The 22,651-nt window shown below is 42.7% G+C and overlaps 1 protein-coding gene across 1 annotated transcript; it reads left to right on the top strand.

Annotated features, from left to right (window-relative positions):
• The first annotated feature begins 4,105 nt into the window (after positions 1–4,105).
• Positions 4,106–7,112, top strand: tdgf1 (teratocarcinoma-derived growth factor 1). The gene is made up of 6 exons (XM_014138738.2): positions 4,106–4,414; positions 4,535–4,584; positions 4,695–4,871; positions 5,401–5,515; positions 5,607–5,716; positions 6,322–7,112. Exons 1-6 carry the CDS (start codon positions 4,392–4,394, stop codon positions 6,423–6,425), a joined length of 579 nt encoding a protein of 192 aa, XP_013994213.1. The 5' UTR covers positions 4,106–4,391; the 3' UTR covers positions 6,426–7,112.
• The last annotated feature ends 15,539 nt before the right edge of the window (positions 7,113–22,651 follow it).

Consider the following 22,651-nt stretch of genomic DNA (forward strand, 5'->3'; position numbering starts at 1 on the left):
TGTCACTCTAATTAGTTCACATATGCTCCTGACAGGGAGACAAGACAGCTTGTCTGACAGGAAATGCACCTGGGCATAGACTCAGTAAATCACCTTTTGACTCCCGCTATTTCTGTCACAGGATGCCTTGGCTGGAACTTTCTCACATTTTCCAGAGGCAAATGGACACAAAAAAATGGCGAAGAAAGGGAACAAATAAAAAAAAAAGACACAATTCCCTCTCTGATTCATCATTATAAGGACCCTGCCACCATATTTATCAGTAAATTACACTTCATCTAGCATCAAGGGTCAAACACATATGATACATTATTTCATTACCATCACTACCTTTCCCCAAAAATATTATTCAAGGCCCAGGCTGAAAATGTGTTTTTTTTCCCATTATTGCTATTGTATTTCACACTTTCATATCACAAATGCAAAATATCCACTATAAAAGTCATACCAATTAATAAAAAGGCTGCATCATAAATGACACCCAATTACCTAGATAGTGCCCTAGTCTTGAACAGAGCCATGCAGCTACTATAACTATCTATGTGGTCGTTCCTCTCTGACAGGTTTGATATAATGACAGATGAGTGTGTTTGTTTGTTCAATGACATGAAGGTCATGTTTACGGTTCAGGAACAGGGAACACGAGACTCAGACCACTTTCCCCCATGGACGCTGTCTCAGATTGGGCTTGACCACCTGAACTCACGACCCTGTGCCTGATTTAAGACCCCTCTCACTAGAACAACTGCTGAGACACATGAACCATCATTTGTGTCTTTGCTTATTGTAGCTGCCTCTCTCACTGCACACTCCACTCATCTGACCTGCTGGTGATGCAACCTTTATTTAGTAACTTGTCTGAGAGAGAGAGTGTGTAATGTTCTGAGAGTGGAATGTTTACTGTTCATTTGTATTGTTTATTTCACTTTTCTTTTATCTACTTTACTTGCTTTAGCAATGTTAATATGTTTCCCATGCTAATAAAGCCCTTGAATTGAATTGAGAGAGAGAGAGCGCGATGGAGAGAGAGAGAGCGCGATGGAGAGAGAGAGAGAGAGAGAGAGAGAGAGAGAGAGAGCGCTGACAGTGTATGCCTGTATGCCCATGGACAGGCTACAGCTGACACGCTTTTGGTCCGTGACACCATTTATAGCGATAATTAGGAGAATATGTGGGTGCTGCCTACATCAGATAATAGAAAGTCTTACAGCAATTATTCATTCTCCTGGATAATAACTGCATAACCGTTTGAATGATTCACTCTAATTCTTCACTTGTTATTTACTGAGATATCTGTGAAAGAATCAGATGTTCTCAGTCAAGATACTTTATGTCAGTGAGATTTTTAACATAGCAGTTGCAAATGACACCCTATTCCCGTTATAGTGCACTGCTTTTAACCAGGGGCTGTGGGGCTCTGGACAATACGGCATGATATAGGGAAAAGGGTGACATCGGGAACATTAGTCAATGAAAATGACAAGTAGCCCAAAAGATAAGGCTGTTTTTGAGCATCTACAGCTCAATAAAGAGTCCAGTTTTTTTTAAGTGAGGAAATTCTGTGACCACCACCAGACCACCACCACCAGACCACCACCACCACCAGACCACCACCACCAGACCACCACCACCACCAGACCACCACCACCACCAGACCACCACCACCAGACCACCACCACCACCAGACCACCACCACCAGACCACCACCACCAGACCACCACCACCAGACCACCACCACCACCAGACCACCACCACCACCAGACCACCACCACCAGACCACCACCACCAGACCACCACCACTAGACCACCACCACCAGACCACCACCACCAGACCACCACCACCAGACCAAGCTTATTGTTATTGAACGATGTGACTTGATACTTGTGGTTGGGGTTTACTATCGCCTCATATACATGCAATGTTTGAGTTATGGTGGATCTACCCCCAAGCCATAAGACTCCTGAACAGCTAATCAAATAGCTTCCTGGACTATTTGCATTGACCCCCATTTTTACACTGCTGCTATCCTCTGTTATTTTCTATGCATAGTCACTTTACCTCTACCTACATGTACATATGACCTCAATTACCTCGACTAACCTGTACCCCCACACATTGACTCTGTACGGTACCCACTGTATATAGCCTCGTAATTGTTATTTTATTGTTGCTCTTTAATTATTTATTTTTTATTTATTTTTTACTTTAACACTTATTTTTCTTAAAACTGCATTGTTGGTAAAGGTCTTGTAAGTAAGCATTTCACTGTAAGGTCTACACCTGTTGAATTCGGCGCATGTGACAAATACAATTTTATTTGATATAGTGTTTATTTTCATCAACCAGCATGAAGAGACTGATGGATCATGCCGGCATGGAGTAGGGTGAACTTGACCCTGGACGCTGATCCTGGGTCAGTTTTGCATTTTCCCCACTAATGGTTAAGGTCAGGGTTGGGGAGGAGAGGGGAATCTGATCCTAGATCTTTTCTGCACCTAGGGGAAACTTCACCCTTGAGCTGCCAGCATTATGTTTAGTATCTCACAGAGAACAGTGCCAGTGGTGATGCCATTTCCTGTGTCACTGGGTGGCACAGGGCGCTCCCTCCCAGGAACAAGATCTACTGCTATGGAAATGCACCTGGTAAAGCAGCTTAGCCAGACTGTGAAATGTATGGAGCATTGATATGCGAACAGGAAATCAGGCAGACTATGCAGATATCTAAGCTGTTCCTGCTCCTCTCTCAAAGCATGCTAATCTCCCTGATTTACTAACTACCTATCATCTTCCTGCGTCTTCTCCAGCTGAAATATATGGAGGAGCATGACTGGCTGTTATTGCAACTTCCTTGCTTACTAATCCTCTTCATTCCTAATGGAAGGCTTTCGTGAGAGAGTGCCACTGTAGCCAATCTCCTGCCTTCTGGAGATTGTGTTCCATGACAGACTCATCTTCATCTCTGCAACGCAGGGAGAATATTAGGGATCTTTAAGGCATCACAAGGGCTGGATATGCAGGAAAACGGTTGTCAATGTCCCATGCCCAAGGAGGAGTAAAAGGCCTAAGTGAAGTGAAGCAACAGCAACCCAAAATATGTCTTCATATGACAAATCTCCAGCAAGAGTGCATCCCAAATGGTACCCTATTCTCTATACAGTCCACTAGTTTTCCTGTGGGCTCTGGTCAGAATTAGTTCACTAAATAAGGAATATGGTGCCATTTGGGACAAGTTAACATCTTCACATTATCAAAACTCCACATTGCTAACTTCTTTTGATTTCAATCAACAATCCCTAGTCCAGTACTGGCCTACATGTAAATCAGTTGCTGCATCAAAGAGAAGTAGCCTTGAGTTATTAGTCCAAGGTTTAGTGGGGCATTAGGACTGCTATGTATGAGGCCCATTTGGCACCCTATTTTTGTTTTTAGCTCACTACTTTTCACCAGGACGCATAAGGCTCTGGTAAAAATAAAAAATAAATGGTGCACTTTATAGGGAATAGTATGCCATTTAGGATGTATGGAAAAAAGATGAGAAGGTGACCCTAGATAACCCCACAGAAAACTGTAATAGCAGTTCAAGTGCAGCCTAGATGAAGCCATGTCTGAAACACTGAGCACAACTGAATGTTTCTCAGTATCTGGGGGGTGGGATGGGGGGAGGGGAGTAATGGTTTCTGACTGGTGCAGAAATGTTCTGAAATATTTCTATATATCTCCAGCAAGCAATCAGATACTATTGCATGTTATATAAAGATATAGGCCTATGATGGAATACAATTGTTGAGGAGGTCAGACCACCGTTTTCACCTAAGCACAAGTGGTGTGGCTTTTAGAAGCCAATTTCCTCTGTGTGGGTGACTAGTATATATTTTGTGTGTGGGTATATCAGACCAAACATGCTAAAATCCTATTTTATCACCAACTACATTGCGTGCGCTCTGGGTGTTTCCAATGTGCGTGCTAGATTGTTTTTACAAATCCCCGTCCTACATTATAATTAGCAACTCGAACTTTACCTTCACAGAGGAGCGCTCCGTCATTTGCATGTCGAGATTCCGGAGGTGGGTGTGATCTCATGTATGTGTATGGAACCGGAGGGGGCGGGGCAAATAGGTGCAAATTGACTGTCAGGGCCGGGTGTTTGAATCAGGCCTTTCGGGAGGGTCGCCACAATTTTGGATGCTTTTCTCCAGAGTATCGCCTCCTCTGGAATACAGAGCTTGATGACTTGGAACAGAAGAGAGGAGCAGTCGTTTGAGTATCACTTGCGAGCTGACTGTTTACTTTAGCCTGTTGCAACAGGCTTAGAAGAAGCATTCTGCATGCGAGCTTGTATTGTTAGCAAACTCTGGTGACTTTGGTAGTTCATTTTGTCCGGGAAAATAAAATGAATTTGAGTCAACTTTTCAGGTAAGTCTATGGATTGATTAATTGGTTAGGTAAATGTTGTCATTTCTTTTTTTAAGTAAAAAAATGCCTATAGCCTAGATTTATTTGAACATTAAATATTTTACCCTTCATGTATTTTAGGGTTTTGCTGTCGGCAGTTGTTGCCTGCGAAGCCATTACAATTGGATCAGGTATGTCAATATGTTGCATCTGGCCCTCGCTTCGGCCCTAGTTTACGGTTTACACGTTGTACCTAAATATTAGCCTTCATTTATTTATAAAATGTTTTCTCATGTCCAAGGCTGTGAAGGATCTGAATGCACCAAAACCATAGAGGTATTGACCAAAACGGTGGACTATGGAAAGCCGACCCAACACGCTGATTACCTGAACCAGTTCAATGAGATGAACTCTCCTACTGTGGACAGGAAACATCGCGATGCGGCCTCTATCCTACCATTCATCGGCCTCACTGGAAGTAAGTTGGGCATTGATCGCGTAAAATTACTGACATCAACCTCCCATGGCCTCCATAAACTCACAGCAATGAGTTTGAGCTTGACCTTGGGTGAATTAATTCGGCCTGTCTTGCTTTTTGTCACACATTCGTCATCCTGCATCGATGTTTTTTGTTGTCTTATTTCACACCAACAAACGTAGGCCAAGTCTGTTTTTATTGCGTTGTGATTGAAAACATGGCTCTGTAGGAATGTGTTAACTGTGCTTCCAGTCAGCTGGACAGTGTCTTGGTCTTCAGGCTATGGCCATTTTAGTTGGCAAACATTATGGAACGTTGCAGATAACAATTCCATGAATAGAACCAGCATGGTTACTTATTTCCCATGTAGAGGTGTGTTTATTCTACATGCTATATGTTCTATCTGATTGTTGCATAATGTTGTGCCCAACTGCTGAACACACCCTGGGGCTGAAGCCTGAGTGTAATACAACAACACTCAGAATATCCATATTGAACTTCTACCCTATGTCCTGCTCTCATTTTAAAGGTGCAAAGCAGAGTCGAAACTGCTGTAAAAATGGCGGGACCTGCATATTGGGAAGTTTTTGCGCATGCCCACCACATTTTACTGGCCGGAGCTGTGAATACGACGAACGAGTCAGGTAATTGAATTTAAGTTTGAAGTCTAAAAGTAATATATCTAGCCTGTATTGACATGTATCTCTCTCTGCTCTGTCCCTTTTGTGCCTACAGGAGCTGTGGTACCATTCCCCACGGAGTGTGGGTTCAGAAAGGCTGCTCATACTGCAGGTGTGGATATGGGGTCATGCACTGTTTTCCTCAGGTGTTCCATGAGGACTGTGGTAAGAATGCACTTTATGACACTTTGATAGATGTTCTGCTTTTTCACTCTCCAAAATGTCACTCAAAAAGTGTCTGAATCCTTTTTTTATCCTCTGATAAGAGGAAGATGTTAGGTATTAGCTAACATGTTTAACCTCCAGCTTAGGTCTACTTCCTCAAAAGCACCATTTGTCTCTGTTCATATCAGACCAGACTTGGTTTGTGTTGATAAAATAGGAGTGGCCTACCGGGTGTCTTTTGCAAGGCCTTTGAGAGTAACACAGGGAAAGGAATTATCAGAGGTGGCACCAGTTTGGCTGTGAATGGGTGATGAGAAAACACATTTGCACCTCACTGGGCAGCAGAATGGGTTTCTGTAGATCATCACAGGCAGTGGCTCTGCCCTGAAAATCTACAAAGGATTATTCAGAGTCTACAGAGAGGCCGGGTTTTCAGGTCTGACGATGTGCCAACGGCCCCATTTCCCCGATTCACATTCCTCCATTTGTCAGTCCACTTTATTTGTGCTACAGTTCCTATTTTATTTCTCATCTCTTTCCATTTCAGTCACCTTTTATTCATGATATTTGCTGGGGTTTCCCCCCCCCTCTCCTTTTTCTTTCAGATGAGGACCAGGAAGTCCGCTGGTTTCATTCGCCGGGTGGCCGAACGCTGCAGACCAAGTGCTTCCTGTGTCTAGGACTACTGTTTTTGGTTTTGTTTGTGTGAGAAGCTATGGGTGAATGAGACCCGATGGATTTCAGCCTCAAAGGCCTCATGAAATGACTCCTGGTTTTTGGGCGACGTACTGAAATTAAATTTCCTTCCAGTGGAAGTCGGAACTACAACTTGCTGTGTTAAAAGCAACTGTCTTGTAAATGTCAAGGATGCTGTACATAAGATTTTAATGGAAACTATTTGGTATTGTGCTTTTTATTCGCAATCTTTCTAGACTTGATGAATACATGTTTTGAACGCGTCAATCATTCAATGTGTCCTATGTTGTACTCTGTTTAACAAATGGAGTGTGATGACGTATGTTTGTCTCTAGTTGGTAGTACACATTGTGACCAATATTATTACATTAACTGTTAAGTGTACTCTCAACAGAAACAAAGTGTCACTTTTGAACCAAGTTCTGTTGGAGTTATCTTATTGGTTGTATTTGCAGTTCAAACACCTGGTTTCTGTTCCTATCTACACGGACAGAGTTTGATAAAGCTGGAACGACCTGTGATTGTTGACCTTTTTGCCCGTTTTCCCTTATCTAAAATAAACAATTAGACCCCTCAATCGATCACCAGTGTTGATGTTCCAAGTTGTTGTGTTAATAGTCATTGCTCTGGTCAAAGTTTTTTTCAATTTGCTGTGATGGGAATTGAATGTGTTCATGTCATTAAAAATCTCATAATGTGATATTGACTTTTATTTGTGCGTCCATATTATTAATCTGGTATGGATGATAAGGTTGCCAATAGTACATGTAGTTGGATAGTTTACCTATCTAGGTATAATTAACTGCCGTAGTTATTTGGGATGGATGCACGGCAACAGATCCTATTAAATTATTCTATATGTTAGGATATGTGCAAACCCATCAAAAAAATATTTAAAGGTCCAATGCAGCTGTTTTTATATCAAATCATTTCTGGGTAAACACTGGGTGCTTTTACTGTTATTGTTTTCAAATAAAAAGTCAAAAATAGCTTCTTGTAAAAGAAGCAATGTTTCATGCAAACATTTTGCTAGGACTGTTTGGGAGTGGGGAGGGGAAACTGAACATGAGCTGTTATTGGCTGAGAGGTTTGGAACTCTCTTACTGGCCTATTAACTCATTTTCTGCCTCAGTTCAACTGTCGTACCACAGAACCCAAAATAGAAGCTTGTTTTACTCCAATGTTTGTAAACAAATACTATAGCCTCAAAACATGGTTAAAACTATACTTTTTATATCATGGATGGTCAGTCCTTGCATCCATAGGTCTGTCTATGAATTTGAGTGGTTACATTTCTCCAGCACCATCCTTCATTTTCCGGGAAACAGTGACGGACAGTTGTTTTGTTAATGTTTCAACTGCGGATTGCACCTTTAAGATAAACGTGATTCATGACGCCGGATTTCAAAATGAAAAATATGTTTAAAGCATTCAATCTCAATTTTTAAGAGTGGCAATTACCGCACATTTGAACAAAGTAACTTCCTATTGATTGGTTTTGCAAATGTAATTTGGCCCATTGTCTCTCTGTCAGCCAGGTCTAAAACACAATGACCACTCACAGCTCTATTTTGCTGTTTTATTTATCTCTTTCCTAGATTCTGCAAAACAGAACACAGATTAAATGGGGCGTTGAGTCGTGATGCACGGAGAAAGAATAAAGTAGACTTTCATGTTAATGAAACTTGAATTGTCTCTGTGCTGCTTTCCCCATGTCAGGACTGAAGGTCCTCTTCCTGCTTCTCCACTCCACTGTAACAGACTGAACAGATAGAGGTGTCAGCTGTTGAACACTCATTAGAAATACAAAGAGGCATAGCTAGAGCTCTTTTCTCTGGGGGGATGGGGTGTAGCTGGCAGTAGTGGGAATTTCCTGATGGCTCCCAGCTCACTGATGGCTCTCCTTCCCCGGCTCTTCCTCTGTCTACCAGGTCAACTGGATGTTGGTTCAATCAGCCTCAGCCAGACAAACCCAAAACCAGTGATGGCTCTCCCTGTGTAGTGTGTACCAGGTCTGAGTATACAGACACACAGACAGGAAGGACAGACACAGACACAGACAGACCCAAAATTAGGTTTGATTATACAATTGAAAGTTGGCTCAGACAGCCTCAGATCAGACGAACCCAAAATCAGATGATGATCATAAGAGAGCCTTCCAATCACCATCAAAACCCAAATGGCAGTGAAATTAAAGTGTATTGCTTCGTCAATACCCGACAACAAGTAACTACGCACATTTCTGTGCTAAAACAGCATCTGGATTTATTTTCTTAGTGACAAGGGCCAGTTTCTCTGAGACAGATTAGGCCCAGTCCTGGGCTGAAAAGCATTTGAGAAAGGATCTGAGAAACTGGCCCTGTAGAGCAATGGAGATTCACACATATAAATTGTAATGTTGGTGTTGACATATGGTGTTTCCTTTCTATGTTGGTGATTATGGGATTGAGTTGCTGGTAAAGAGATGGTAGCTAACTGCCCTGGACTAATCCCTCAATCCAACACAGTGATTTATTGAGCTGCTCCTGTCTGTCTGTGTGAGCTTCCACTAGCCTGGCTGGCCGCCTGTCTGCCTCTGCTCCTGCCCCTCTTTCTTTCTTTCTCCCCGCCTCTGCTCCCGGTCCTCCTGGCTCTCCTTGTCCCCAACCAATGCCTGCTGACCCCGGGAGGGTATAGAAGCTCAATACCCAGCATACTCTGGATCAGTCTATATAGGTGCTGACTAGATCTGATAAGAGGATAACACTTTCTCTCTATTGTGGCCTTCAACTATCCCCACAAACAGCCTTACAAACTCCTCACTATTTTAATGAAGTCTGGTCTTCATAATGGAGATGGCGTCACAGCTGATCCAGATAAAATGGGATTTCCAGTGAACCAATAGTAGTGAGCTTCTGCAAGGCTGGCGAGGAGGATCCCCACAGTTCAGAACAACACTTTAATCCATGGTACTTCCTCAGAGATAATGTCTTTCCTCTAGTCTATATCCTGCACCCCACTGGCATGCTGGGCCTGATTCAATGACCCTACATGCAATCATGGGATGATTCTGAGAAGCTCTGAGATTAGATGAGGTGTGATGTGTGTGTGTGTGTGTGTGTGTGTGTGTGTGTGTGTGTGTGTGTGTGCATGCAGTAAATGTTGTGGTGGGATGTACCAGTATGTTTGGAAAGCGAAAATCCACTACTGAGCTTGTAACGGATTGAACATGCCTAGCATTACACCCAGGACACTTTACAGTCCTATGTAAATGGAGTCATGCATGGGCAGACTGATCTCTCTCCTGTTCACTCAATATCCTCCCAGGCAGGGGGATCTCCACAGTGTAAACACTTATTCAAGAATTCACGTGATCCATTAAATCAGTATAGCATTTTACAGTTGAGTTGTGATCTGCACACTGGTTTATGAAAGTCAGAAACATCTACTTGTCCAAAGAGAATTGCAATTTGTGTGTATGATGTCTTGATTATTCCATAACCCCAAAGCAACCTGCACTAAATTTTCCATTAGATTGACTAATCATTTTCAAAAGGAGAGCATTAAATGGAACATGAAAAGCGTCTCAACAACCTTCACATCTCCTTACGTTGTATCCCTCCTTACCTGGTGTTTGTATGGTGTTTTTTTCCTAGAGCAGGCGGAATGAGAAGGAAACAGAAAGGAAGGAATATATGTGTATGTTACTGTTACCTATGATTATCAACTGTCAATTTACACAATCATTTATGTCACATTTTATACATTTTCTAGTACTCTTATAAATATACATACAAGCAACGAAGCACAATCTTCTTGACTTCCACTGTAAGGTCTGAACCCTATTTTCTCTCACTTTTCTGAGACAGTTGAAGGAGTTATTTCTGGAAGAGAGACGGTCCTATCTGGACTTGATAAGACAACAAGAAAGATGCTTCTGTATCATGTCTGTAAGTGGACACCCTCAGTCAGTTGGCCTGGACTCAGCGCTTCAAGTAGCTGAAGTCTAATTTGTGCTACTCTCGGTTGGGGTTTTCTCCTGAATTTAGCTGCCCTCCTCCAACCTTGCCTTAAAATAATCATGAAATTATCTATTTTTCGTCTTTGGGATGGTGAATTAATACAGGCCCTAACTGGTTCTAATTCAGTGCTCATTATATTCTCTTGCAAAACTTGCAAAAGCACATCAGACTTTTTGACATTCAAAAGCAAAAATTCCCCATTAACTAATTCATGCATCTCTTTTAAGTTTTAATGTGGTTTTAATGGATGCATTTATGAGAGAAAATGGGTAGTCTGAAGCTCTCAAGAAGTTCACTACCTCTCTCTCTATCTGACTCTCTTTCTCTCTCTCCCTGTCTCGCTCTCACCCTGTCTCTCTCTCTATCTGACTCTCTCTCCCTGTCTCTCTTTCTTACCCTGTCTCAATGAGTCTGTTTCTCTCTCTCTCCCTGTCTCTCTTTCTCTCTCTCCCTGTCTCTCGTTCTCTCTCTCCCTGTCTCGTTCTCTCTCTCCCTGTCTCTTATTCTCTCTCTCCCTGTCTCTTATTCTCTCTCTCTCACTCCCTGCCTCTCTCTCTGTCTCTCTCTCTCCCTGTCTCTCTCTCTCCCTGTCTCTCGTTCTCTCTCTCCCTGTCTCTCGTTCTCTCTCTCCCTGTCTCGTTCTCTCTCTCCCTGTCTCTTATTCTCTCTCTCCCTGTCTCTCTCTCTCCGTCTCTCTTTCTCTCTCTCCCTGTCTCTGGTTTTCTCACAACCAACCTCTCTCATGGTCTATCTCTCTCCCTGTCTCTCACTCTCCCTGTCTCTCTCTCTCTCCCCATCTTCCCCCCAGCCCTTCTCCCCCTCCCTACTCACTCTCTCTCTCTTTCTGGGAGGATCAGAGTGTCCATCCATTGTGACAGAGTGACAGTGGTGAATGTATCTGTTCTGTGGCAGTAAACAGAGGGAGAGCTGGGTAAACAGACAGCCTGGCAGCCAGGGGCTGGGATGGGGCTGGCCGGTGGAAGTTCATCAGGCTCAGGCCCAGGGTCTGAAAGTGCGTCACAAATGGCACCCTATTCCCTATATAGTGCACTACTTTTGACCTGGGTCCACAGGGTTTTGGTAAAAAATAGTGCACTACATAGGCAATAGGGTAATATATAAGCAATAGGGTGACATTTGGGACGCACTTTGAGTCGGCCCTGGGAATCTAAACAACACAAGGAGGACAGAGGGTGGGATAGCAGGGGAGTGCGGTCTGACTTACACCCACACAACAGACAACACTATACATCACACTGGCAGGGGATGTATTTACCGTTAACAAGCTAGGGGGAGGGGGGGTGGGGGTTAGAGAGAGAGGGGAGAGAGTTTATTTTATTTTTATTTAACCTTTATTTATCCAGGCGAGTCATTTAAGAACAAATTATTATTTATAATGATGGCCGGACCAGTGAAGACTGGGGCGGCAGGTAGCCTAGTGGTTAGAGCATTGGACTAGTAAATGAAAGGTTGTAAGATCAAATCCCTGAGCTGACAAGGTACAAATCTGTCGTTCTGCCCCTGCACAAGGCAGTTAACCCACTGTTCCTAGGCCGTCATTGAAAATAAGAATTTGTTCTTAACTGACTTGCCTAGTTAAATAAAGGTAAAATAATAATTTTAAAAAGTGACTGTGCAATGAGTCAAATAAGAAGAGAAAGAGAGCCCAGTTAACACATAATGTTCTGAGAACCATATGTTTCTTAGAGCTTGGTGAGAATGGTGCAGCATACCCAACTAGCTCATAACGTTCTAATAACCATGTGTTTCTCAGGTGGGAATTTCAGTACTGCAGCATAACGTTTCCTACATGTTTCCTCATTGTTCTATTTAACCTGTCTGGGCGAGGTGGGACGCTTGCGTCCCACCCTAGTCAACAGCCAGTGGAATCGCGTGGCGCGAAATACAAATACCTCAAAAATGCTATAACTTCAATTTCTCAAACATATGACTATTTTACACCATTTTAAAGACAAGACTCTCGTTAACCTGTTATGGATAGGGGGCAGTATTTTCACAGCCGGATAAAAAACGTACCCGATTTAATCTGATTATTACTCCTGCCCAGAAACGAGAATATGCATATAATTATTAGCTTTGGATAGAAAATACTCCAAAGTTTCTAAAACTGTTTGAATGGTGTCTGTGAGTATAACAGAACTCATTTGGCAGGCCAAAACCTGAGAAGATTCCAAACAGGAAGCGCCCTCTCTGACCATTTCTTGGCCTTCTTGATCATCTCTATCCAAAACAGGGGATCTCTGCTGTAACGTGACACTTCCTATGGCTCCCATAGGCTCTCAGAAGGCGGCAAAAAGCTGAATGGTGGCTTTGCAGGCCCTGGCTGAAAAACACTAGCGCATTTAGATAGTGGTCGATCAGAGAACAGAGACTGGAGGCGCGTGCATGAGGCGACACCATGTTTTTATTCTTTCGTCTTTGAACGAAAACAACGACTCCCGGTCGGAATATTATCGCTTTTTTACGAGAAAAATAGCATAAAAATTGATTTTAAACAGCGGTTGATATGCTTCGAAGTACGGTAATGGAATATTTAGAATTTTTTTGTCACGAAACGCGTCGTGCGCGTAACCCTTCGTCACCCTTGGATAGTGTCTTGAACGCACGAACAAAACGCCGCTATTTGGATATAACTATGGATTATTTTGAACCAAACCAACATTTGTTATTGAAGTAGAAGTCCTGGGAGTGCATTCTGACGAAGAACAGCAAAGGTAATCCAATTTTTCTTATAGTAAATCTGAGTTTGGTGAGGGTCAAACTTGGTGGGTGTCAAAATAGCTAGCCTGTGATGGCGAGCTATCTACTCAGAATATTGCAAAATGTGCTTTCACCGAAGCTATTTTAAAATCGGACACCTCGATTGCATAACGGAGTTCTGTATCTATAATTATTAAAATAATTGTTTGGTTTTTTGTGAACGTTTATCGTGAGTAATTTAGTAAATTCACCGGAAGTGTTCGGTGGGAATGCTAGTTCTGAACGTCACATGCTAATGTAAAAAGCTGTTTTTTGATATAAATATGAACTTGATTGAACAAAACATGCATGTATTGTATAACATAATGTCCTAGGCGTGTCATCTGATGAAGATCATCAAAGGTTAGTGCTGCATTTAGCTGTGGTTTTGTTTTTTGTGACATTATATGCTAGCTTGAAAAATGGGTGTCTGATTATTTCTGGCTGGGTACTCTGCTGACATAATCTAATGTTTTGCTTTCGCTGTAAAGCCTTTTTGAAATCGGACAGTGTGGTTAGATTAACCTCTTACATTTGACACCCACCAAGTTTGGCCCTCACCAAACTCAGATTTACTATAAGAAAAATTGGATTACCTTTGCTGTTCTTTGTCAGAATGCACTCCCAGGACTTCTACTTCAACAACAAATGTTGTTTTGGTTCCAAATAATCCATAGTTATATTCAAATACCTCCGTTTTGTTCGTGCGTTCAGGTCACTACCCGAAGGGTGACGCGCGAGCGCATTTCGTGACAAAAAAATTCAAAATATTCCATTACCGTACTTCGAAGCATGTCAAATGCTGTTTAAAATAAATGTTTATGCTATTTTTCTCATAAAATAGCGATAATATTCCAACCGGACGACATTGTATTCATTCAAAGGCTGAAAGAAAAAAATAGAGAATTCTCATGAACGCGCTTCTCAGTCTCACTGTTCCCAGGCTGACCACTCACAAACAGAGCTGCTGTACTTCGCCCAGAGACTGCAGACACCCCATTACACTTTCTGGCGCCTTCTGAGAGCCAATGGAAGCCTTAGAAAATGTCACGTTACAGCAGAGATGCTGTATTTTTGATAGAGATGCAACTGAAGGACAACAAATTGTCAGACAGGGCACTTTCTGTATGGAATCTTCTCAGGTTTTGGCCTGCCATATGAGTTCTGTTATACTCACAGACACCATTCAAACAGTTTTAGAAACTTTAGAGTGTTTTCTATCCAAATCATCTAATTATATGTATATTCTCGTTTCTGGGCAAGAGTAGTAACCAGTTTAAATCGGGTATGTTTTTTATCCGGCCGTGCAAATACTGCCCCCTAGCCCCAACAGGTTAAAGTCATGTTCTCAGAACATTAAGAAAACTTTCCATAAAAACCACAAGAAAACATTAGTAACATTCAAAGAACATTCTAAGAATGTTATTTTAAAACATATACATTCAGTTCTCTCTATCCTCTATCTTGTTAAGGGTGTTCATGATAAGTAAACAAAAAAACACTGCCACCATCCTGGTGGCGCAGTGCACAAATTCTGTGGATAGAGAACAGAAGGTCATAGGTTTGAATCTCACTGATGCCGTGTTTAATGCCTAATCAAAATCATTTCCATGTGTCCTATCTGTGCTTAGAGTTCTAAACAGTTAACCTAAGCTAGCAGTGTTATTAAAAGTCTTATTGAAACATGCTCTCAGAACTTTTTTACCTTCAAATAACTTATCAGTTAAAACCTTCCAGGAAAACTTTCAGGGAACAATAGTAAAATATTCTCAGAACCTCCCTGCAACCTAAAAATGTATGATCCCAGAACAGCCAAAATGCTAACTTCCGTTCTCAGAATGTTTAAATAAAAGTATTCAGTTTTACCAGCGGGAAACGTTCCCATAACCAAAGAGATAACAAGAACGTACGTTCCCACGACGTCCATGGAACCAAATGTGCTAGCTGGGAGAGGAATGGCTAACCTGCAATGAAATTAAACACTTTTCCAAGATACTGTACTGGAATCTGTTTATGACCCCCCCCCCTCCTCTCTCTTCCTCTCCCTTTCCTCTGGTATCTGAGGGTGATGTCCTTATCTGTGAGGGTCTTGAGGGGTCCAGGCCAGACCCTGGTAATACTCCTCCCCAGGGCCATCTGGTTTCCTTCTAAACACACATTCAGGTTCTGTAATTGAATCCAAAACCAAGCCATTTTTATTTTCATTCCGTCCTACTCAAACACCTTAGAATGTTTAACTTTTTTTGTTTGATTTCCATCGCCCTCTTCTGAGAAACAGCAGCTGCTTTAAAATAAAACATTTCCTGTTGGCCAATCATTTCCATAAGAGAGTAGACCGTGTTTGATTATATGTGACTTTAGGGCCATGTACTGTCAGGTAATGAAGAGACTTGTGGGTAAGAAAGTAGATGGGAATGGAATGAGAAAGGGCAGTTGTTTGAACTTGAAACTACGTGCAAAAAGTCACTACTGCAACAACAAAATAAGCAACTTAAGTAGTACACACTCTTCAACATCTACTTCAGAAGGACAACTTTCTTCAACAAGAGTTTATTTCTTTCAAGGAACAGACTCCTAACATGTCAAATGGTAATTGAAACGGATATGGTATAAACGAAAAAAGCACAAGCATCCCTTTTGAAATTGGTTTGATGCACTGTGAGCCAGAAATGGCAACAGTAATTATACGAGCTACCCTCCTTTCTCTAACAGCACACTCCCCAAAGACCTGAGACATTTATATTATTTAAGAGGGGTCCTGTCTCTGTGACCTGAAGTCATTAAAAGAGAGAGACGTAGAGGGGGAGAGCGAGATAGTTTATTTATTTTCCATTTAGTACTTTAACTATTTGCACATATGACATTTGAAATGTCTTTATTCTTTCGGAACTTTTGTGAGTGTAATGTTTACTGTTCATTTTTATTGTATTTTTGTTTATTATCTACTTCACTTGCTTTGGCAATGTTAACATGTGTTTCCCATGCCAATAAAGCCCTTAAATTGAATTGAAATTGCTAGAGAGAGAGAGAGAGAGAGAGAGAGAGAGAGAGAGAGAGAGAGAGAGAGAGAGAGAGAGAAAGTCATCACCTACAGAGAGATGAACCTGGAGAAGAGTCCCCTAAGCAAGCTGGTCCTGGGGCTCTGTTCACAAACACAAACAGACCCAACAGAGCCCCAGGACAGCAACACAATTAGACCCAACCAAGTAATGAGAAAACGAAAAGATAATTACTTGACACATTGGAAAGAATTAACAGAAAAACAGAGTAAAGTAGAATGCTACTTGGCCCTAAACAGAGAGTACACAGTGGAAGAATACCTGACCACTGTGACTGACCCAAACTTAAGGAAATCTTTGACTATGTACAGACTCGGTGAGCATAGCCTTGCTATTGAGAAAGGCTGCCGTAGGTAGATTTGAAATGTCTTTATTCTTTTGGAACTTCTGTGAGTCTAATGTTTACTGTTCATTTTTATTGTTTACTTAACTTTTGTTTATTATCTACTTCACTTGCTTTGGCAATGTTAACATATGTTTCCCATGCCAATAAAACCCTTGCATTGAATTGAATTGAATTGAGAGAAAGAGGGAAAGAAAGAGGGGGAGGAAGGAGGATAGAGAGTGGGCGAGGTAGAGCAAAATTGACAGAGAGAAAGAGAGGGAGGGAAGAAGAGGACAAGAAATCAAGGGAATGAGGGAGACTGAAACAGCCTGCAGTGTAGCCAGTTAGAGAAAAGAAACATTAGAAGGGATTGAAGGAGAATGAGACAGCTTTGACTGAATCCCTCTGCACCCTTTTGGTTATGGTGGGGAGGCCAGGTTTCAGGGATGCTGAGCTGCAGGCGCTAGCTGGACGATTACTCCCAAACTCTGTGATCCCATGATTAATCACTCTACACTGGGATTATAACACCATGGCTAGGCTAGGCTGACAGAGAGAGAGAGAGAGAGAGAGAGAGAGAGAGAGAGAGAGAGAGAGAGAGAGAGAGAGAGAAGAGAGCGAAAGAGAGAGAGACAGAGTTAGTGAGAGAGAGAGAGAGAGAGAGAGAGAGACAGAAAGAGAGACAGAGAGAGAAAGGGAGAGAGACAGAGAGAGAGAAAGTCAAAGAGAGAGCGAGAGAGCGAAGAGAGAGAGAGAGAGAGAGAGAGAGAGAGAGAGAGAGCGAAAGAGAGAGCGAAAGAGAGAGAGACAGAGTTAGTGAGAGAGAGAGAGAGAGAGAGAGAGAGAGAGAGAGAGAGACAGAGAGAGAGACAGAAAAAGAGACAGAGCGAGAAAGGGAGAGAGACAGAGAGAGAGAAAGTCAAAGAGAGAGCGAGAGAGATAGAGTGGCTAGGCTGAGAAACTCTCTTTCTCTCGTTGACTCTCTCCTCACCCTCATGCTCTCCCTCTGCCCTATGGTTATTACTACAACACAGAGCCAGGTTGGGGTTTCCAGCTGCAGTCTTTGGCTGTGTAATTATCCCAGCCAGTCACTTAGTAGTCTCAAAACCCCGCCCTAGGCAACAGTGACTAGGGTCTACTTTCAATGACTCTTTTGGCAACTTTGATGAAGGAAAACATTTTTTTTTTTGGCGTGGGCAAATCTCCCAACAAATCACGAGGCAAGCATGCCAGAACATCGTAATTCGAAACCAACATTTTCTAGCAAAACTTTTGCAGGGGTTATAGTTGAGGTAGTTGATGCAAACTAGTCACTTATGTAATGCACTCATTAAAAATAACCTCTGTGATCTCCTTCTTGCTTGCTACTATTTTGTATTTTATTTAAGCAGATAAGGTAGTGACGTACACTACCGTTCAAAAGTTTGGGGTCACTTAGAAATGTCCTTGTTTTTGAAAGAAAAGCACTTTTTTTGTACATTAAAACAACATCAAACTGATCAAAAATACAGTGTAGACATTTTTAACATTCTAAATTACTATTGTAGCTGGAAACGGCTGATTTTTAATGGAATATCAACATAGGCGTACAGAGGCCCATTTTCAGCAACCATCACTCCTGTGTTCCAATGGCCCGTTGTGTTAGCTAATCCAAGATCAACAGTGAAGAGGCGACTCCGGGATGCTGGCCTTCTAGGCAGAGTTCCTCTGTCCAGTGTCTGTGTTCTTTTGCCCATCTTAATATTTTCTTTTTATTGGCCAGTCTGAGAAATTGCTTTTTCTTTGCAACTCTGCCTAGAAGGCCAGCATCCCAGAGTCGCCTCTTCACTGTTGACGTTGAGACGGGTACTATTTAATGAAGCTGCCAGTTGAGGAGTCTGTTTCTCAAACTAGACACTTTAATGTACTTGTCCTCTTGCTAGGTTGTGCACCGGGGCCTCCCACTCCTCTTTCTATTCTGGTTAGAGCCAGTTTGCGCTGTTCTGTGAAGGGATGGGTCCACAGGCGTTGTACGAGATCTTCAGTTTCTTGGTAAATTCTCGCATGGAATTGCCTTCCTTTTTCAGAACAAGAATAGACTGACATGTTTCAGAAGAAAGTATTTTGCTGTTGGCCATTTTGAGCCTGTAATCGAACCCACAAATGCTGATGCTCCCAATACTCATCTACTCTAAAGAAGGCCAGTTTTATTGCTTCTTTAATCAGAACTACAGTTTTCAGCTGTGCTAACATAATTGCAAAAGGATTTTCTAATGATCAATTAGCCTTTTAAAACGATAAACTTGGATTAGCTAACAAACACAACGGGCCATTGGAACACAGGAGTGATGGTTGCTGATAATGGGCCTCTGTACGCCTATGTAGATATTCCATTAAAAAAAATCTGCCGTTTCCAGCTACAATAGTCATTTACAACATTAACAATGTCTACACTGTATTTCTGATCAATTTGATGTTATTTTAATGGACAAGACATTTTATTTTCTTTCAAAAACAAGGACAATTCTAAGTGATCCCAAACTTTTGAACGGTAGCGTAGGTAGTGACATAGTTCCTCTATGCTTAAAGAGTCCGTCATTGTAACATTAGGTTACCCCTAAAAATTGTCAAAGACTCCAGCCACCCTAGTCATAGACTGTTCTCTCTGCTACCGCACGGCAAGCGCTACCGGAGCGCCAAGTCTAGGTCCAAGAGGCTTCTAAACAGCTTCTACCCTCAAGCCATATGACTCCTGAACAGCTAATCAAATGGCTACCCAGACTATTTGCATTGCCCCCTTCTTCTAAGCTGCTGCTACTGTCTGTTATTATTTATGCATAGCCACTTTAATAACTTTACCTACATGTACATACTACCTCAATTACCTTGACACCGGTACCTCCTGTATATTGCCCCGCTATTGTTATTTCCTGCTGCTCTTTAATTATTTGTTATTCTTATCTCTTACTTTTATTTAGGTATTTTCTTAAAACTGCATTGTTGGTTAAGGACTTGTAAGTAAGCATTTCACTGGTCTACACCTGTTGTATTCGGTGCATGTGACAAACACAATTTGTTTTGATTTGAGATTAGATTATATGAGTTTATTAGTCACATGCACAGGGTCACATATGTAATCGCAGGGTACACTGAAATTCTAATGCTCCGAGCTCCAACAGTGCAGGTGAAAAAAAGAAAAGTGAATGAGACAATAATAATAATAAAATACACATTTACAACTGTAGCAATGATAAATATCCATTGAGGGGGCAGGGTAAGTGTCCGTTGTGGGGGTAGATAGTCGGGGGGCAGACGGGGAACAGGAGAACAGGAGAACAGGTAGCTAGCTGTCTAGTCGTGGATATACAGGGAGTACAAGAGGGGACTGAGGACACACCTTTGTGGGACCCTCGTGTTGAGGATCCGTTTGGAGGAGGAAATGTTGTCTACCTTCACCACCTAGGGGCGTCCAGTCAGGAAGTCCATGACCCAGTTGCATAGGGAGGAGTTCAGTCCCAGGGTCGTGAGCTTTGTGATGAGTTTAGAGGGCACTATGGTATTGAAGGCCAAGCTGTAGTCTAACAGCATCCTCACATACTGTACGCAGCATTTATTTTGTCCAAGTGGGTGAGGGCAGAGTGCAGTGCAACTGTTGCCTAGGGTCGGGTTTTCGAGACTAGCCAATTAGTGAGGGAATCAGAGATGTGGCAATGCAACGTGTACTCCGTTCGCAGGCAGACAACAGCTACTCTCACTACCCATGTCTCCTCTCTCTGTAGATCTGCATTCCAATTTAAATGAGCACCTTCCCTTTTTCCCTTTAAGACAGCGCTACAGGGAGACACTTGGAGTGAATCCTCCAGTGAGTCCTCAGTGCTAGAGGCGTCACTACAGACATCCTGGTTCGAATCCAGGCTGTATCACAACCGGCCGTGATCGGGAGTCCCATAGGGCGGAACACAATTGGCCCAGCGCTGTCCGGGTTTGGCCGGTGTAGGCCGTCGTTGTAAATAAGAATTTGTTCTTAACTGACTTGTCTACTTAAATAAAGGTGAAAAAAAAAAATTATAGTGATGCATCTATGACGTTTCCCAGAGGGAGCCTTTCCCAAGCAAGGGGAGTGGAGAGGAGGTAAGAATTTGCAAGTACAGTAGATTGGTGCACGCCTTAGCTCCACTTCTATTGAGGTATTACTACCCTCTGCCTGTGCTCCTCAGTTCCTACAGAGGTGTGATGCAGGCCACCGCTCTTGGCTCCGGGCATCCTACCAGGGACGTATAAGAGACTTATGAAAGCATGGTGTTTAAGGGGGATTTTCACTACAAATGCCATTAGTGATACTGATTAATAAGGAGATTATGAAGAGTCTGAAGCTTTGTCCCAAATGGCACCCTATTCCCTAGTATATATTGCACTACCTTTAACCAGAGCCCTATAGGGAATAGGCTGCCATTTGGGACACAACTTCAGGATTTAAGAGTTCCACTTGGAAAGAACATAGGAACTTTGGGCTCGATTCAATCCGTGCAATCTTAGAACAAAAGGTGCTATCTAGAACTTAAGGGTTCTTCGGCTGTCCCTATAGGAGAACCCTTTGAAGAACCTCTTTTGGTTCTAGGTAGAACCCTTTACACAGAGGGTTCTAAACTCAGCAAAAAAATAAATGTCCCTTTTTCAGAACCCTGTCTTTCAAAGATAATTTGTAAAAATCCAAATAACTTCACAGATCTTCATTGTAAAGGGTTTAAACACTGTTTCCCATGCTTGTTCAATGAACCATAAACAATTAATGAACATGCACATGTGGAACGGTCGTTAAGACACTAACAGCTTACAGTAGGCAATTAAGGTCACAGTTATGAAAACTTAGGAGACTAAAGAGGCCTTTCTACTGACTCTGAAAAACACCAAAAGAAAGATGCCCAGGGTCCCTGCTCATCTGCTTGAACGTGCCTTAGGCATGCTGCAAGGAGGCATGAGGACGGCAGATGTGGCCAGGGCAATAAATTGCAATGTCCGTACTGTGAGACGCCTAAGACAGCGCTACAGGAAGACAGGACGGACAGCTGATCGTCCTCGCAGTGGCAGACCACGTGTAACAACACCTGCACAGGATCGGTACATCCGAACATCACACCTGCAGGACAGGTACAGGATAGCAACAACAACTGCCCCAGGTACACCAGGAATGCACAATCCCTCCATCAGTGCTCAGACTGTCCACAATAAGCTGAGAGAGGCTGGACTGAGGGCTTGTAGGCCAGTTGTAAGGCAGGTCCTCACCAGACATCATGGGCACAAACCCACCGTCGCTGGAACAGACAGGACTGGCAAAAAGTGCTCTTCAATGATGAGTCGCGGTTTTGTCTCACCAGGGGTGATGGTCGGATTCGCGTTTATCATCAAAGGAATGAGCGTTACACCAAGGCCTGTACTCTGGAGTGGGATATATTTGGAGGTGGAGGGTCCGTCATGTTCTGGGGCGGTGTGTCACAGCATCATCGGACTGAGCTTGTTGTAATTGCAGGCAATCTGAACGCTGTGCGTTACAGGGAAGACATCCTCCTCCCTCATGTGGTACACTTCCTGCAGGCTCATCCTGACATGATCCTCCAGCATGACAATGCCACCAGCCATACTGCTCGTTCTGTGCGTGATTTCCTGCAAGACAGGAATGTCAGTGTTCTGCCATGGCCAGCGAAGAGCCCGGATCTCAATCCCATTGACCACGTCTGGGACCTGTTGGATCGGAGGGTGAGGGCTAGGGACATTCCCCCCAGAAATGTCCGGGAACTTGCAGGTCCCTTGGTGGAAGAGTGGGGTAACATCTCACAGCAAGAACTGGCCATTCTGGTGCAGTTCATGAGGAGGAGATGCACTGCAGTACTTAATGCAGCTGGTGGCCACACTGACTGGTACTTGAGATTTTGACCCCCCTTTGTTCAGGGACACATTATTCCATTTCTGTTAGTCACATGTCTGTGGAACTTGTTCAGTTTATGTCTCAGTTGTTGAATCTTGTGTTCATACAAATATTAACACATGTTAAGTTTGCTGAAAATAAACGCGGTTGACAGTGAGAGGGCGTTTCTTTTTTTGCTGAGTTTACATGGAA

This window comes from Salmo salar, chromosome ssa13 (genome assembly GCF_905237065.1).
Source record: "Salmo salar chromosome ssa13, Ssal_v3.1, whole genome shotgun sequence".
NCBI classification, from domain to species: Eukaryota; Metazoa; Chordata; class Actinopteri; order Salmoniformes; family Salmonidae; genus Salmo; species Salmo salar.